General features: G+C 33.4%; 4 protein-coding genes across 5 annotated transcripts; 2 read left to right on the forward strand and 2 right to left on the reverse strand.

The window, feature by feature from the left end:
- Positions 1 to 409: 409 nt before the first annotated feature.
- LOC130985829 (uncharacterized) lies at positions 410 to 1,679 on the reverse strand. Of its 2 annotated transcripts, none has more exons than XM_057908978.1 (2): positions 1,332 to 1,679; positions 410 to 1,177 (listed from the first exon to the last, which is right to left on the reverse strand). In XM_057908978.1, exon 2 carries the CDS (start codon positions 1,118 to 1,120, stop codon positions 545 to 547), a length of 576 nt encoding a protein of 191 aa, XP_057764961.1. In that variant the 5' UTR covers positions 1,121 to 1,177; positions 1,332 to 1,679; the 3' UTR covers positions 410 to 544. The 2 variants fall into 2 exon arrangements, with proteins under 2 accessions (XP_057764961.1, XP_057764960.1); XM_057908977.1 differs by having other exon boundaries at positions 410 to 1,183; positions 1,332 to 1,677.
- A 4,690-nt stretch (positions 1,680 to 6,369) lies between these two features.
- On the forward strand, positions 6,370 to 7,737 carry LOC130985830 (amino acid transporter AVT6E-like). The gene has a single exon (XM_057908980.1). The coding sequence runs from the start codon at positions 6,689 to 6,691 to the stop codon at positions 7,685 to 7,687; it is 999 nt and encodes a 332-aa protein (XP_057764963.1). The 5' UTR covers positions 6,370 to 6,688; the 3' UTR covers positions 7,688 to 7,737.
- Positions 7,738 to 16,681: 8,944 nt separating this feature from the next.
- Positions 16,682 to 18,218, forward strand: LOC130985831 (light-induced protein, chloroplastic-like). The gene is made up of 3 exons (XM_057908981.1): positions 16,682 to 17,125; positions 17,475 to 17,673; positions 17,758 to 18,218. Exons 1-3 carry the CDS (start codon positions 16,722 to 16,724, stop codon positions 18,073 to 18,075), a joined length of 921 nt encoding a protein of 306 aa, XP_057764964.1. The 5' UTR covers positions 16,682 to 16,721; the 3' UTR covers positions 18,076 to 18,218.
- Positions 18,219 to 18,303: 85 nt separating this feature from the next.
- Positions 18,304 to 18,756, reverse strand: LOC131025493 (probable transcription repressor OFP9). The gene has a single exon (XM_057955288.1). It carries the CDS (start codon positions 18,754 to 18,756, stop codon positions 18,304 to 18,306), a length of 453 nt encoding a protein of 150 aa, XP_057811271.1.
- Positions 18,757 to 19,333: the final 577 nt, after the last annotated feature.

Here is a 19,333-nt window from a genome sequence, read left to right on the forward strand (position 1 = left end):
TCTTCTCTTTTATATTTAATTATAAATTGTACTTTTATTCTATTTTTTATTAATATTGTATTTTTTATATTAATATTACCCCTATAAATTGTATATTTATTCTATTTACAATAACTTTATTAAAACTGTTCACTCTTAAACATAACTATTTTTCGTTGATGGAGCTAGTTTTCACATATATATCTCATTTATAAAAACTAGCATTCCCAAATAAAAGTGTTCACTCTTAAACATAACTATTTTTCGTTGATGAAAAAGAATCTTAGGAGAGCTCTTAAACCTTTATTAATATTACCCCTATAAAAACTAGTTAGTTTAATGTATTTTTATACCATGAACACTAAATCTCGCAACTTTAACAGTGGAAAACTAGCAAGAGAGAGCATATTATGAGTATATAGCTGTACAATTTCTTGGTGAGAATATCTTTTTTGTATTATGTAAAAGTTTAGGAAAATTACAAGGTATGTGATGCATAGTTGAAGCAAAGTTGCAGAAGAATAGATATGAGAAGAAATGTGTTGTTGTTGAATGATGATGATGGTTAGTATATGTCGAGAATCTCAAGAATGGAGCGGTTGCAGAGGGGACAAGAGCCTCGGTTCAACCACAGCTCCCTCGAACACACCCTGCAAAAAGTGTGGCCACATGGTATGAAGGCCGCGCCTTTCTTCCTTCCCATGCACACGCAGCACACCCAATCACTTTCTCCTTCTTTCCTCCCATCGCCACACCCGTCCGTCTCCTCCAACAGTCTCATCAACGACACCCTCCTTGCATTTCCCGGGCTCGCCCTCGCCCTCGGGCTTAGACCACCTCCGCCGATGTCAAACTCCAGCGCCGCCCTCAGCTGCCTCTCCGCGGCCAGCGCCGCCGCCAGGTTCATCCCGGGAGACTGGGCCACGCACGGCGGAATCATCGGCCCGCTTTGGATTGGATTGTGGGCCGCGTTGACGGTCTCGGTTTCTGCTCCAGGCCCATCTTCTTCTTCTTCTTCATCATCCCGCACGCTCATGGTGGTGGGGCCCAGGCCCCACGTCGGCCCGCAGCAGCCCAGCCCCTTCAATCCCAGCCGTTCCTTGAGACTCGGCCTTCTCACCGCCCGATCCACGCCGTCCATTCTCTCCCCAAGGAAGTCCAGCAGCGTTCTCGCTCCTCTCCCTAGCTCTATCCTCACCTGCAACTGCAACCCCAAGATTTCACCCATTTTGCACACCCCAAACACACACTCACATCCCAAAATTATATACATACACTGATACACAATCACATATCAAATTAATTAACAGTAATGAATGCAAACAAAAGAAGGTGGTGAAGAGGAAACGTACGTATGAGCTCACGTGAATTACATCAATATTTGAGGAATGGAACACCACCACCTCTGTGATTCGAAATATAGATAAAGAAAATTAAATGATCAATACAGCAACGGCGGCGCGCGGTGGTCCGATCAGGATTTGAAAGTCAATAAAAAGGAGCGTTTGCCAGCGAGAGAGGGAATATTTTCGTTGTTGGAGATATGAAGAAGGAACAAAAGACAAAATAGAACAAGTGGAAAGATAGAAAGAGAGAGAGAGATAACAATTTTTGTGGGGTGATTAGGACAAAGACTTTAATTAGTTGTATGAATATAAAGTATAAAGTTTTGATAATTCCTTGATTACTTCATAGTAGAACAACACACACTATAAAATAGTGAGGTCCTTTGGGAATTAATATATTGGTGGGTTTATTTAATGAATGAAAATTAAATTGTAGTTCTTGAAAATGTCGCCGGCCATAACTAAGTCAAAAGCCATATGAAGCAGGCGCTTCCGTCGAGGTTAGCTTTCCCCATGTGGCATTCACAATTAAGCAAATACAACCAAAACTCTGAATAAATACTCACTTTCTCCCTACTTGGCTGCACTCACACCAGATTCCATTTCTCAGTTTCTTCGGTATGTTTCACTTGTCAGATGTTATAATGTGTTCAAACATCATATCATATATTATATATTGTGCTAAAACAAACATCATATAGGAGTATTATTTTTTTAAGTTGAATAATTCAGAAACTGTGAATGTTGATATATTTTATTCTGTTTAGTTGGGGATGTCTGAAAGCAAATGTTTTTTAGGCGTGTAAATAATTGAGTAGCCGGTTTTTCTTTCGGATTAATGTCTCGTCTATTATTTTAATATTATTAATTTATTATCTTTCGAAAAAAAATTGACTATTGAGCTAGCTAGCTAGCATCTCTAAGCTCACCGGTGGAACTGTCTATTATATATATATATATATAGCTTAATTTTTGTGAGACATTGAGACCTTTATTTTTCAATGAATAAGACATATATACTGATGAACAATGCAATATATACTGAACAATACAGTATAAACCGATGAATAATGAAATTTAAAATATTTCGCTCCCTTCAGGATTCGAACGTGAGAAAAAAATTTGCCCTCTAGATACAATATAAGCCATAGAATTGATAAAATAACCACACGAGATCTCACTAAAAATAGGGGGTCTTATTGGAGCGCTCCCCTATATATATATAGGGTGTATTTTTTATAAGTCATGAAATGTCATAGATTTAAATTTCACTAATATTATTATAGGTTTTAATTTGTTGTACCTATCCTAATTTTTTAAATGTAATTTATTTATTTTATAGCATTAGTTATAAGTTATTGTATATAAACATGAATTCACCCATGCACGTTAAAGATAATAACTTTATTTTTTCATGAACTAAAAATGGGAGCAACCATCTACTCTACTCCCTCTCCCATGCTTACAAAAAGAGAGTTCCAATCCATACATACTTTCTTAAGTTGATCGCATCCTTTATATGGAATAAATATAAGTAAATAAACATTTAATCACTTATTCACTTTATTACTAAATATACTTAAAATAATAATTTTTTTAAATATCATTGCGAAAAGAAATTTGATCAACTTAATTGGGTGGAAAGACTTAAAAACAACACCAGAAAACTTAAAAAAAAAAATATGGGTGTCCATTAAAATCAAAATTGATGACGCCATATAGTTCAAATATTTGAGGGTTACGACAATTACAAAATGAACTGGAATCAACCGGATACAGTAGGTTATAATACTACCTCTCTGTTTCATAATAGTATATTTATTTATTTATTTTTTTAGTTCGTTTCACACGAGCATACGTAACTCATTTTTAGATGCGATCTTATCACTATAACACATCAATATTTATTCACTCCATTTAGAAAAATAAATTTATTTTTCTATTCACAATACATTTATTTAATATTTATTAATTAAAATTTGTATCGAATAAAATAAGCATATTTTTTTCGGGACGGAGGTAATATGTTAAAATATAAAGGGGTTTCTATTAACATATAGCTTACGAGAATGTCAAATGAGCTCATAAACACAATTAGCTATAAAAGAAATGTATTATGATTTGACTTTTATGTAACTTCTTGAACTTGGTTAATGGCATACTTGAAAGTGAAATTATACTAAAAATATCATACAGGACCATAATAATTGAATCATATACAATTTGTTACAAGTTACCATAAATAAATTATTATTTAAACTTATAATCATGTCATTCACACGAAAAGAGCGGATAATCCATTCATGATCCCTAACTCCAATAATTTATTTCCATTTTGTGGTTTTGAATTTTATATAAGCTGTTAACCAATCTTCAACAAATAATTGAATTTTACAAATATGTTATGTCCCATAACTGAATCCAATATTCTATATTTTGGGCCCAATGTGATCAATCATTGATCTACACGTCGGCATGTTCGTGATGCACTACAACGTATTATATTGTGTAAGTGCTTGAATATTTCTTTCGACTTCAACATTTACATGTACAATTAACTGATATAATTCATCTATTAAAAAAATTAATTGTAATAAGAGTGATTTAATAAGATATTTATTTGCTATAGTAAAAATAAAAAGTCATTAAAAAAAGGATTAAAAATAGTATTTTTGACAGTGTTATTCTTATTATTGTGATAATTCACAATTATGACGTTTTTATTTATTTTTAAAAAATTCACAACTCTTTAGTCATGATCGACTTTACTTTGCCTACAATTTACAACTACGAAACATCTTAATTGTGAATTAAGGTTAATTCATGTGAATTAAAGGCAAATAACAACTAGTATATTTGTTTTAATCTTTTGGACTATTTTTGTTTTGACAGTAGATGGATATTTTGATATATTAAATCTAGCAAAAATGGGATTCTTATTCATGCAACAGAGTCCAAAACAAGAGGCGATTTTCTCCCTCTTTGTAGGTGTTCATATTTTGCCTTCTGAATTTTTTTGTTGTCATTTTTGCTTGATTCATTAAATCCAGAGTGTCATAAATATATTTATTTGTAAGGGTCGTCAATATATACACAAAATAAATTTAATATTACAAATCTATATAAATAATTAATAAACTGCCAAATTTGTTTTAGTTCATAAACTAACCAAAAAAATTATGCTTAGAAAAACGCTAATTGAGATTTGACAAAAATATTAATATTTGAACTAGATAAAATTAAATTGAGACTAGCAGTATTGTAATTAAAATTTTAATAGGTTACTATTGACAAAAGAAACTCCATAGGTTACTGAGCCCAAGCCCATAAGAAACTTGTTAAACTTCGGCCGTATATCAAAGTGTACAGTTTTCTCTGGCCCAAATTTCAATTTATGTTGACCATAAAACTATACAAGTAAATAACACCACAAACTGAGAATGTTAAAAAACTTAAATTAATAATTGATAATCTGTATCGATTATTTAATAATTAGGATGTATAATTTTTTAAACATTAACTTTTAGAAATAAATGCTCAATAAGATTTATTTTATTGTAATAATTTAATAACATTGGGGAGAGGAACTTACCGCTATTGGGTTTGGGTGGAAGAGCCGTAATTGCATAATTTGCATGAATTAGAGTAGCACGAATTAAGTCGGTGGTTGGAGGTTTTTTTTTTTAATAGAGAGAGAGAGAAGTGGTTGAAGTTTATTCGGTTATATAAACTGGGGCTAATTCAATACATGGCCAATTGCTAACAATTACATTCATGAATTATTATGATATTATAATACTTCATTGTGTATTATACTAATATTATCCCAAAAGCTTGTTTTGAAATAAAAATATATATCTTCCAATCTCTACTAGAATAAAACAAAACTTATTTCAGACGGAATATATGTGCTTCAAATTAATAAGCAACCATCTCCAACAATGCTTTAAATCGGCGTTGAGCTATATACTGATATAACATTTTACTCTAATCCTATTCTATTTCACCAGGCTATTTTATTGAGATGGACGATCTTGTGCTATTAATAAAGCGATAGTGTTCATCGCACTATTTTTTTTATTCTATACATTAATATTAATATTAATATTAATATTAAAATTATTCGTAACATTTGTTTTTTATTAACTATAATAAATTTTACTTATTAATTATGAATAGATTAATTAAAAAAATAAGTTTTTAAAATACTTTTTTATTATATAATAAAGCAGATAGTTGAAGACAAAAATTAAAATTTTATATTATTTTAATACTCCCTCCGTCTGCGATATCGTTTCCACATTGTGGACGATGCGGGTTTTAAAAAGTGTGGTGGATAGTAAGTAGTAGATAATAGTGTATATTGTAGTGAGTGAAGTTTGAGTCTCATTATTGTTGTGAATGGAAGTTTGTGAATCATATTTCTATACATGCAAGTGAAAATGATACCACAGATGGACCGAAATGACAAATGTGAAAACAATATTGCGAACGAAGGAAGTATCAAAATATAATATAGTTTGTGAACCATAATTTTTTTCGAAGCTCTATTTATAGTGCATAACATTGGAGATGCCTTGCACTGGCCACCGGGTCCTCACTTAAGTGAAGTGACCCGGGTTCGATCCCTCTTGGGAGCGAATTGGAGTTTGAGGAGATATAAGGTAGATTTTGGTGAATGGAGAGATAAGGTGGTTCTTGGAGTGGATGTGGAACTAATTATTAACATCTAACATGACTTTGCCCGATAAAAAAAAAAAAAAAAACATTGGAGATGCCTTGCATTTTAGTGGGGACCTATCTCTGCCAAACACGCTGACATCCACGTTCAAAATTAATAAGCCATTCACATTTCTGATTGCACAAGCACACAGCACACTAAAAGTATAATTGGAACTTTTCTCAATATAGATATCCACCAAAATGTCTTTAAATCTCGAGACCCACCTGACCTAATAAAAGTTTCCAACATTTTTAAATAGTGACTGTGACGATGGATTACATATAAAAATTAGTGACAATAGACATCTTTAGCCAAAAGAATATAGTTTATGACTTTGATAGCCACCATTTTTAAAGAATGACTTTTGGGGTCAAAATGCATTGAAAAGACAAACATGCCCTTACTAATTACTGAATAAAAATAAAGCAAAATTGAAAAGAAAATTATTTGACTTAAAGAATAAAAAATAAAAGAAAAATTAGAAAGGTTAATTAAAAGAAAAATAGAACAGATTTGAATCAAAATTTTTCTCTAAAATCGGTTTCTCTCTCTCTCCAGAAAACGCAAGCACTCACTCTCCGACGCAGACAACGGCGCCGCCGTCCCCCGGAAACCCAATTCCTTCAAGTGGTTCTTCAACATGAAAACCGCCACCTTCGAGTGGCTCTGCGGCCTCCTCGAGCTGCTCCTTGATTGCCGCGACCCCGTCGGCCCCCCGCTAGATCTGCCCGCCGAGACCCGCCTCGGAATCGGCCTGTTCCGCCTCACCACCGGCTCCGATCACTGCGAGATCTCCGCCCGCTTCGGAGTCTCCGAGGCCGTCTCCAAATTCTGCGTCAAGCAGATCTGCTGCGTGCTCTGCACCAACTACCGATTCTGGGTCGGATTTTCGGGCCACGCTGAGTTGAATCGCAAAGAAATGCAAACCTCTTTCTTGTGTCTATTTGTCCTTGGGTCGAAGAAGGATCCTTATCTGAAATCGGGTAGGACTGCATTGGGTAGGACTGCTAGGACTTTGTCCGAAATTTGCATAATCGTTAACAATGCCGGTGTTTTGGTTGTGTATTTGATCATCATTGGGGATGTGATGTCTGGATCCCTTCATCACATGGGAGTTTTTGACCAATGGTGGGGTCATGGTTTTTGGGATCACAGGAAGATAGTGATTCTAATAGTTCTAGTGCTTTTTCTTGCACCGTTGTGTACCTTGGATAAGATTGATTCCTTGAGCACGACTTCAGCAGCTTCTGTAGCGCTTGCAATTGTTTTCGTTGTTGTCGTGTTTATTGTGGCTCTTATCAAGCTTGTTGAGGGGAAAATTGAACCCCCTAGGATGATGCCTGATTTTGGATCCAAGAAGGCGATTCTTGATCTGCTTGTGGTGATTCCCATCATGTCAAATGCTTATGTGTGCCACTTTAATGTGCAACCAATTTATAACGAGCTTGAAGGGCGCTCACCGAGTAAAATGTACCGGGTGGGAAGGATCACAGCTGCAATTTGTGTTGTTGTGTATGCTTCTACTGCTATAGCTGGCTATTTACTCTTTGGGGAGGATACTGAATCTGATGTGCTCACTAACTTCGATAAGGTCTCCAAATTAAGTTACATATTATTTATTATTTTTAAATATTTATGAATTAGCTTAATTATCATTTATATACTAATTTAATTAATTATTATTGAATTTATTAATATATTTATTAACTAATGAGTTGAAGCTCAAACTCATAAAAATCTTAATTAATTATGCCGAATAAATGGTAGTTTGTTCACAATTAATAGTGTATGCTCAACTGTGTACTCTAGTTGTGTACTATCATTGTGCACCGTAGAACTATTACTTTAGCACGATTTTAAGATATTTGGGCAATAGAAATTAAGCAATTTAACATCAAATTGGGTACTTGTTTTTAAAAATCTTAATGTCTCATGCGATATATGTCCAATGATTGGATACTCGTAAAAATCTTAAAAATTTATTATTAAAAATTAATATATTTAATTTTGTTAAATTAGCTAGTTAATTAAGTGACTAACTAAGTATATTAATTATTTTTTTATAAATTAAGTTACATATTTTTTTATTAAATTCTCATGCGATATATGTCCAATGATTTGAACACTATTGACTCATTTTTTATTGAATATAATGTCTATTAATTGAAATTGCATACTTAATTTCACTTAATTGCATATGAATTACTAAAACATGCCCCGTTTGTGGTTGACTGTGTATTTCCCAATTCACTGTGTACGTAGTTGTGCACTGTTATTGTGCACCGTAGAACTCTTACTATTTTCCCGATTTGAAGGACTTCGGGCATCGGAAATTTGGATTTTTAATCTCCTATGTTAAATTCAAGGGTTAACACATCAAATCGAATACTTGTTTTTAATCAAACACGTCTCAATTACTACGATGCTATTATATGCACTCTAACACGTACTCTTAGTGTACTTAACTCCCATGCGATATATGTCCAATGTGTTTGAGGGGGTAATGAAATTGAACACTATTGACTCATTTTTATTGAATATAATGTCTATTAATTGAAATTGCATCATTAATTTTACTTAATAACATATGAATTACTAAAACATGCCCCGTTTGTGGTTGACTGTGTATTCCCCGATTCACTGTGTACGTAGTTGTGCACCGTAGAACTCTTACTATTTTCCCGATTTGAAGGACTTCGGGCATCGGAAATTTGGATTTTTAATCTCCTATGTTAAATTCAAGGGTTAACACATCAAATCGAATACTTGTTTTTAATCAAACACGTCTCAATTACTACGATGCTATTATATACACTCTAACACGTACTCTTAGTGTACTTAACTCCCATGCGATATATGTCCAATGTGTTTGAGGGGGTAATGAAATTGAACACTATTGACTCATTTTTATTGAATATAATGTCTATTAATTGAAATTGCATCATTAATTTCACTTAATAGCATATGAATTACTAAAACATGCCCCGTTTGTGGTTGACTGTCTATTCCCCGATTCACTGTGTACGTAGTTGTGCACTGTCATTGTGCACCGTAGAACTCTTACTATTTTCCCGATTTGAAGGACTTCGGGCATCGGAAATTTAGATTTTTAATCTCCTATGTTAAATTCAAGGGTTAACACATCAAATTGAATACTTGTTTTTAATCAAATACGTCTCAATTACTACGATGCTATTATGTGCACTCTAACACGTACTCTTAGTATACTTAACTCTCATGCGATATATGTCCAATGTGTTTGAGGGGGTAATGGAATTGAACACTATTGACTCATTTTTATTGAATATAATGTCTATTAATTGAAATTGCATACTTAATTTCACTTAATTGCATATGAATTACTAAAACATGCCCCGTTTGTGGTTGACTGTGTATTCCCCGATTCACTGTGTACGTAGTTGTGCACTGTCATTGTGCACCGTAGAACTCTTACTATTTTCCCGATTTGAAGGACTTCGGGCATCGAAAATTTGGATTTTTAATCTCCTATGTTAAATTCAAGGGTTAACACATCAAATCGAATACTTGTTTTTAATCAAACACGTCTCAATTACTACGATGTTATTATGTGCACTCTAACACGTACTTTTAGTATACTTAACTCTCATGCGATATATGTCCAATGTGTTTGAGGGGGTAATGGAATTGAACACTATTGACTCATTTTTATTGAATATAATGTCTATTAATTGAAATTGCATACTTAATTTCACTTAATTGCATATGAATTACTAAAACATGCCCCGTTTGTGGTTGACTGTGTATTCCCCGATTCACTGTGTACGTAGTTGTGCACTGTCATTGTGCACCGTAGTACTCTTACTATTTTCCCGATTTGAAGGACTTCGGGCATCGGAAATTTGGATTTTTAATCTCTTATGTTAAATTCAAGGGTTAACACATCAAATCGAATACTTGTTTTTAATCAAATACGTCTCAATTACTACGATGCTATTATGTGCACTCTAACACGTACTCTTAGTATACTTAACTCTCATGCGATATATGTCCGATGTGTTTGAGGGGGTAATGGAATTGAACATTGTTTTTTTAAAAAAAAAAAACTTCTTCCAATTTTATTTTTTTGTTATTGTATTTCGTTTTTTTTTTTAAAAATCATCTTCAATATGTTATTTTTTAAAAAATATTCGAATAAAATATATAAATGAAAACAAATCTAGAATTATTTTGAAAGGAATCTCTAAATTAGTAAAAATAAAAAAATTAACATAAATCTAGGATTATTTTAGGAGAATATCTAAATTACTGGAATCAAATATAGGATTAATCTTTGGAGAATGAAAATCTCTAAATTAGTGGAATCAAATCTAGGCTTATTTTAGTATAATCTCTAAATATGTGGAAACAAATTAATAAAACATAATTTTGAAAAAAAAAAAAACAATTTACTCTTAACACAACTAAAATATTAATTTCAAAAAAAAATCGAAAAACAAATGTAATTTCGAAAAATAAATATTAATAATAATAAAAATATCTGGAAACAAATCTATGATTATTTTTAAGAGAATCCCTAAATATTTGGAAACAAATTAATAAAACATAATTTTGGAAAAAAAAATAATTTACTCTTAAAACAACTAAAATATAAATTTCGGAAAAAAATAAATTAAAAAAAAAATTAATTTCGAAAAATAAATAATAATAATAATAAAAATATCCGGAAACAAATTAATAAAACATAATTTTGGAAAAAAAATTAATTTACTCTTAAAAACAACTAAAATATTAATTTCAAAAAAAAAATAAATTTCGAAAAATAATTTTTAAAATTAAAAAAAATATCTGGAAACAAATTAATAAAACATAATTTTGGAAAAAAAATAATTTATACTTAAAACAACTAAAATATTAATTTCGAGAAAAATGTTTAATTTAAAAATAATAATAATAATAATAATAATAATAATAATAATAATAATAAAAATAATAATAATAATAATAAAATATCTGGAAACAAATCTATTATTATTTTTAAGAGAATCCCTAAATATCTGAAAACAAATTAATAAAACATAATTTTGGAAAAAAAAATAATTTACTCTTAAAACAACTAAAATATTAATTTCGGAAAAAAATAAATTTCGAAAAAAATATTTAATTTCGAAAAATAAATAATTATAATAAAATTCTGGAAACAAATTAATAAAACATAATTTTGGAAAAAAATAAAATCTTACTCTTAAAACAACCAAAATATTAATTTCGAAAAAAATATAAATTTTATAAGTAGTTGATAAATTTAAGAAAAGAATATTTTAAGAGACAAATAAAAAAACGAAAAAAAATAATAAACAATTGAAAAATAAAATATAATTTTCGGAAAAAAATTGGCAAAAAAAAAACGAAATTTAGGTAAAATAAAAATGTAAATAAAATATATTTAGGAAAAGATTAAAAGTAGTTGAGAAATTTAAGGAAAGAATATTTTAAAAGAAAAATAATAAAACGATAAAAAAATAAAAAAAAACAATTTAAAAATAAAATATATTTTTTGAAAAAAAAATGGCAAAAAAAATGAAATTTACATAAAATAAAAATTTAAATAAAATATATTTTGAGTAAGATTAAAAGTAGTTGAAAAATATAAGGAAGGGATATTTTAGTAAAACCATAAATTAGCAAAAAATCGGCTCAATCAAAAAACTTTAAAAAAACCGATTTTTCATGCAGTGTCCGAAAATCTTTATTGTGTTTTATTACAAATTTTTCAAGTCAAAATTTGATTTAAATTTTGTTTTATTTTTATTCACTAATTAGTAAGGGCATGCTTGTCTTTTCATTTCATTTTGACCCCCAAAGTCATTGTTTAAAAGTGGTGGCTATATAAGTCTCAAACTATATGCTTTTGGTTACATATGTCTTTCTCCCTAAAAATTAAAGGGGTTCAAGATTTTAAATACCATCTTTTAAAAATAATATGTTTTTTAGTTCCTCTTTAAAAACAACTCTTTTGTAACATTGATTTCCGTGCAACATGACACGTGCCCACGATGGTGGACACGATGAACACCATCGTGCCCACGATTGTGGACACGATCGTGCCTGTTGTGGACACGACCGTGGGCACGATCGTGTTCACCATCGTGATCATGATCGTGGGCACGATCATGTCCATCATCATGATCGTGGGCATGATCGTGTCCACCATCGTGATCATGATCATGGGCACGTGTAATGTTGCGCGGAAATTAAAGTGGTGGAGACCGTAAGGATATTTTAGTCTTTTAATTCATTTTGGTATACAAAAAAATTGTTTCTAAAGAGGAGCTAAAAAACATATCACTTTTAAAATGTGGTAACTTTTTATAAGTTTCCTCAAAATTAAAGAACTCCACCACGAAAGGGGCGTTGTCACGCTCCTTCATCACCCTATCCCTGATGTCGGCACCGAACTTTGACGTTGACGGCTTCAGTGATGTTTCCATAACACAATTGGCATATATAAACTGTGGCCCATATCTTTGGAACATGTATTGATGGTGTGAGATGTCTTGTGATTCATTTGCCTTCTACTTCATCATCTCCTGAGAAAAATAAGATGCCCTTAGGGTGTAATATTGAAGTCGAAACTAGTCATCAAGGTGTTTTTCTTGATGAATTGACATGTAATGTGAGACCAACTTCAATAGATATGTAATGAAGAGAATAAGTACCTAGCCGACGAGATCGAGAAGCAATCTAATCTCTTTTTTGATCTTTTGAATTGGTGAAAAATTAATGAACCAAGTATCTAATCACTTTATTTTAATACGGAGACGATTTTATTACTTTATTAAATGAATTTGAGATTAATAATAAAATTTCAACCATATACCATATATACCTTGCCTTTTTATTAGATGTAAATAGAATTTTTTTTTCAGCTTCTTCCAAGTATCCAAGGTAATATGTACATGGCTGAGTTTTTATTATTCAATCCATTCACAAATATTGTAGTTTTATTACTACTTTTGTTTGTCCACGAAAATTATATTATTTCATTTTTATAAAATTATCTTTTAAATTTTAAACATCATTCACACTTAATATTAACAAAAAAAACTCACCCCTTACTTTTTCATTTTGGTGTATCCGGCCCAACTCCACTAAAAGACAAGAATAACTAATCTTTGTAAGACATCTTTTACCTTAAAAAAATACATCTCTCAATTATATTATTAAAACTCGTGTTCTTTATTGCACATACAATTTTTATGGACGGATAGAGTATTTTATATTATGGTTAATTGCCTTTAAATTCAAAAGGTTTCGTGTTTTTCACGACTTTTCCACGACCTTTCAATTTGACATAGGAATCCATAAACTGTAAAATTTTTCTTAATAGAATACGGTCACATTACATGGCAAACACTTATGACATGGCAATAAACTATGACATGTCATTATTTTATTTTTTTTAATACTTTTATTTGTTAATAAATTAATTTACAAAAAAATAAAAAACACCTACACCCTGAACCACCATCGTTGGAAGAAGGAGTGAGCAGTAGGTTGTATGTGTGTCTGACTTGTAGAGGGAAGAAAGAGGGAGACGGTGCAGTGGCGGCTCCGCCATTGCCGGAAAACGAGGGAGGCCGCAATTTGGGGCCTAGGGTACGGCGACAATGAGGAGAGACGCGTGGAGCGACAGTGGGTGGCTTTCTATTGCTGCCCACCCACCACCTTCCCCAAACCCCTGGCGCCTCCTCCACCCACCGCCTTCCCCAAACACCCTGAAATAACGCTGCAGCCCAAATCGAAACCCTAGGGCCGCTTTCCTCTCTCCTCCTACCCTTAAATCAAACCCTAGGGCCGCCTCCTTCATCCCACCCCCAATCGAAACCCTAGGACCGTCTCCCTCCTCTCATTTCCATGAGCTCGTACGACGATTCTGGCATGTGCCTCACCATTTCCATGAGCTCGGACTGCCCCCTAGCTAACAATGGCTTGAGCTCGAGAATCAGGCGAGAAGGAGCCTCGGTGGCTGAGGAAGGGGCGCGACGGACTCGTGCTCCTCTACAAAGGCAGCGAGATAGCTCGAGAATCGTCGCTTTCCTTGTCAAAACAGCGGCGGCGTTCAGAACAGCCCTTCACCCTCTCCCCTAACTCTGCCTTCTCCGCCCTCTCCCCCAACCCTGGATTTTTTTTTAATTGTAGTTTGAAATCAAAATGACGTCGTATATGTTAAAACAAAATAGCGTTGTTCCTCTAGCCGGCCGACATCGCCGCGTTGGACATTTCGGTGTTCATGTCAACTTAAAATTGGGGGAATTTTTTAATTTTGGGAGCATTATTAAGAAAAAATTTACAGTTTATGAATTACTACGTCAAATTGAAAGATTGTGGAATAGTCGCGAAAAACACAAAACCTTTTAAATTTACAGGAAATTAACCCTTTATATTAAATGAATTTATGGTCTAACATTCAAGTTTTATAGGTGATGAAAATTTTATTTTACTTCGATTTATCATTAATTTTCACAATAAAATTATAATATCAGATAGTGAATTCATAATATTTCATTTGAATAAATCTGATATCTATAAAGTGATGAAATCTCAACCTTATATCATATACTTTACCTTTTTATGAGATGTCAATAAAATATCTTCTTTTTTCTTAGTTGCACGCAACAATGTATAAATTAATATAATGAGGATATTGGTCTCATTCGAATTAGTTATATTTAATTCTCTTGACTAATAGATAACCTTTACGAGGGTGTTTATTTTGAAAGATTAGTTTTAAAAGATAAAATTAGTAACGTTAATTTCTTATTTACTTATTAAAAATAAAAAATAGGATGTATTTTGTTTGAATAATAAAGCATGATTGATAAAATAATCCAACTTAATCAAGTGTTTGGTTTGCATGATTGAGCCCATAATTGATAATCTGACCCGTAACTAATCATCTAATTGAGTGATTATTTATCACTCTAAAGTTGGATGAATTATTTAATCACTCCTCTAATCATATAAATTTTATCAATCATATTTATCAAGGTTTTTGATAACTTCTTTCATTTGAGTTAATTTTACTTGATTCATATCTCAATTGAAAGGGTGGGACTGAAACAGTGCAAATATGAAGGATAAAAATATTCAGTCATGCATCTTATTAACCATTCAAAGTAATTGCTCCCAAAGGAGTTTGATTAATTTATTTACCTTGATCCATATTGAAATCCTATCATATTTTTTCATTAAAACACATTTATAACGGTGTTAATAGGCAAAAATGCCCATGTCCTTAAGTTTGATAGTAAAAATGTCCTAAGTTATAAAATAAAGCATTTTATGCCCTAATTATGTGAAGTACCTATTTTACCCTTTGATGTTGATGGGTTTGCTTGGTTTTTTGTGAAAGTCTTACACATTTGACCGATTTGACAGCCATCAGTCATAAAAGTCAACGATTTGACAGCTATCAATAAAGAGTACATATGACCGGTGAGTGACTAGATCATGTGTCCGTCCAATGAAACCGGACGGACACATGATCTACCCACCCAGATCATGTGTCCGGCCGATAAAATCATATGTCCGCCCTGTGAAATTATGTGTCCTCCCGGGCGGATACATGATCTAGCCACCCACCGATCATATGTATTCTTGACTGATAGCTGTCAAATCGTTGACTTTTATGACTGATAGCTGTCAAATCGGTCAAATATATAAGTCTTTCACAGAAAATCAAGCAAACCCATCAAATCAAAGGATATTAAAGAATAGGACATAGAATGCTTATGTTTATAAAAGAGGGCATTTTTACTATAAAACTTAAGGAATAAGATATTTTAAATTTTCACTCTTTATAACGTGCAACAATATTATTATCGGATGTCCTCGAAGGGACCGCAACTCTATGATTATACTTCCTCTGTCCCTAAAAATTTATGACCATATCATATCGAAATGTCCCTGAAAATTGTAATCTTTCGTTATTTAGAAATCAGCCCACAAACTTCTCCAATCACCATTTACAAAAATGTGTAAAATTTATTCTTCATTTAAATATAATTATCATATTTTTTTATTAAAATTCGTGTAATTTCTATTGGAGTAGGGCCGTAAACAAACCAAACCGCTCGCGAACTATTCGGAGCTCGGCTCGAAAAAAGCTCGTTCAAGTTCGTTTAGAGAAGCTCGTAAAATAAACAAACCAAACTTGAGCTTAGTAGTATTCGGCTCATTAGCTCGTGAACATGTTCGTCAAGTGATTCAGCTTGAAAAATATAAATTATTAGTAGACATAACTTATATTTATCCACTAAAATTAATAATAATTGTATTAAATATCTAGTTAATTTTGTTTGTTAGTATAAGAAAATAATTAATATATTTATTATTTTAAATAAAATAATTTATTTTTAAAATAAAATAATCAATATTTTGAATATAAATATAAATTTAGAAAGTTCGTATAGACTCGATTAGGCTCGTGAGCCTCAAAGTATTCGGTAAGTAAAGTTCGGGATTCGATTCGATACTTAACAAACCAAACTTGAGCACACCACTATTCGGTTCGGCTCGGTTCAATTACACCCCTAGGAGTAGGGGACTGAGGGAGTAATACATACACATACGTAAATGAATGAAACATGAAATTCAATATAAGGAGTCGGCATTAACAGTTTCTTCCGAAAATGGCAGCTTCCATGCCTTGTGTAAACAACTTCTTCTCATGTAAAACCCTCCCACATTCCTCTGAAAACCTCGTTAAAAATGCATCATCTCCTACTAAACGAACCAGTTTTTCCGCCCTCCCGATCAGAAAAACGATGAAGACGAAGCGGAATTTCAGGGTGAGGGCGGCGATCGCAAATGATGAGCCACCGGTTCGAGGAGTGTCAATTCTGGAGGAGGAGACGGAAATTGAGGTACTGAAGAAACAAGTTTTGGAGTCGTTCTGTGGAGCTAACATGGGTTTGAGCGCCAGTAGCGAAACCAGGGCGGAAATCGTCGAGTTAATCACTCACCTTGAGGCCAAAAACCCTAACCCGGCTCCCACTCAGGCTCTCACCCTGCTCAACGGCAAATGGATTCTCGCGTAACACTCTAATATTTCTTTTTCTATCTTTTTTTTTTTGGAAAAATCGTTTCTCTATTGTTTTAATCACGTTTTGTCATTGTTGAAACCATGTGTGCATTTTTGGCGAGAAAAAAAAAATGTATTTAATGTGTTTACGGCTGTCAAATCCAATGAAAATTTGAATAGTTGACTAGTAACAACACGGTTTATGTATATTGAGGAACTGTTACTAGCTGGCATGTTATGGTGTTATATCCTCTAATTTAATAAATCTCCAACCATATGAATCTTGATTCGAAGATCGGTTAAGTATTGATTATGTGTGGAATGCAAAGCCAATGTTGTAATGGAGGATGATTGTGTGCAGCTACACATCGTTTCTGGAGTTCTATCCTCTGTTATCAAGGGAAGGAGCTTTCCCGCTGGTGAAGGTTGAGGAGATATCGCAGACTTTCGACTCCGACAACTTCACTGTCCAGAACTCCATCGTCTTCTCCGGCCCCCTCGCAACAACTTCACTTACCACTAATGCCAAGTTTGAAGTTCGAAGTCCCAAGCGTGTGCAGGTTTCTTAATTTGAGGAGTGAAAATGTATTCTACTATAATTTGTTGATGTTGATGTTGATGTTGATGTTGATGTTGTAATGCAGATTAAGTTGGAGCAAGGCGTTATTGGGACACCCCAGTTGACGGACTCCGTGGTGTTGCCGGAGAACATAGAGTTTTTGGGACAGAATATCGATCTGGCGCCGTTCAAAGGCTTGCTCACTTCTCTACGGGACACTGCATCCTCTGTCGCAAGGTCCATTTCCAGCCAACCGCCCTTCAAATTCTCCATCTCCAGTAGCAGCGCCGACTCGTGGCTGCTCACCACCTACCTAGACCACGAGCTTCGCGTTTCGAGAGGAGATGGTGGCAGCATATTTGTGCTCATCAAGGAGGCCAGCCCCCTTCTCACTAAATCCTAGACGAATGCTTCATTTTCAGTCATGCTCGTTCATCAATTCTGTCAAATTCCAATGCTATAAGCTTCACCCCACAAAACAACAACATCAACTTTCCTTTGTGGATTTATATATGTATAATCGACTTATTTCATGCTTTCACTTCACTACTTGCAGATTACTGTCGGATCTACTTTTGATGAACATGAAACAGTAAACATTACACTCATTTAATTTCATTGAAAATTACATTTAAAAATGTACAAATAAATCAGTGCAGACTTGATGAAACACCTCGAGTATAGTCCCTCTAAACTCCTCCGAGTTCATGGACACGTAATAATTCAAGAGCCTACGCAGATCCTTTGTTTCATGAATCCTGTTTGCCACAATTATCTGCTCCATGGAGTCTCTGAAATCCTCTCTAGGATCATAAGAGGACTTCTCCATCGCCACTATCACAACGAGCTTCGTCTCTTGCTCGTGTGTTGCTGCCCGTCTACGTCTCTCTCTGATCATCTGATCAAGCCTCACTTGTACCATGGCGTGTGCTATGCTGGAAACTGTCTGAGCTTCATCCGTTGCGGCTTCGGCTTCGGCTTCTTCGGGGGAAGAAGAAGACACGCTGAGCCTGCAAGTGCCGCAGAATGCCTGTGAGCAACTGCTTTGGAACTTCTTCTGCTTCTTGTCTCGGCTTCTTTGCATTCTCACACATCAATTTCAAGTAATATGCCAACTCTAAAATAAGATTTGATTTATGTAATTAGACATTGGGATCTCGCTAATCATGATTGTGTCTTGAGATTAGAGTGCAGGAATGTGTGTAGAAAAGTTGCGGCCTGTCTGGATTTGGAGGATTGAATCTGATTTAGGAAGGGAGGATCATGTTGTTTATTGCATAAATATAACTTTAGTTTCTTTTACAGTAATGTATTAGGTGGCTTGCTTTCCCAGTTGTGGCTCAAGTTTAAAGAAACACATGTTTCATTATGTTAATGTAATGTGAAAAAAAGAAGAGAGAAAGAAAGAAGAATCTTTAGAATGTTTTGGGCTAACGATTAGGCCTAATCAACCAATCCCTTGATCATAATTGGGAAAGGACTTTTAAATATTCTAATATAATTGAATGGAGGCTTAATACAGAGGTCCCGGTATTAAAGTACACTTGATCAAAGTATTATGATAAAACTCAATGAACTTGGTCCAAAGTCTTGGTGCAAATAATATTTTTATGATTTTGTGGTTGGGAAATTATTTCTTAGCAGGTTGCTATGTCCATGGG

Source organism: Salvia miltiorrhiza, chromosome 5 (assembly GCF_028751815.1).
Source record: "Salvia miltiorrhiza cultivar Shanhuang (shh) chromosome 5, IMPLAD_Smil_shh, whole genome shotgun sequence".
NCBI lineage: Eukaryota > Viridiplantae > Streptophyta > Magnoliopsida > Lamiales > Lamiaceae > Salvia > Salvia miltiorrhiza.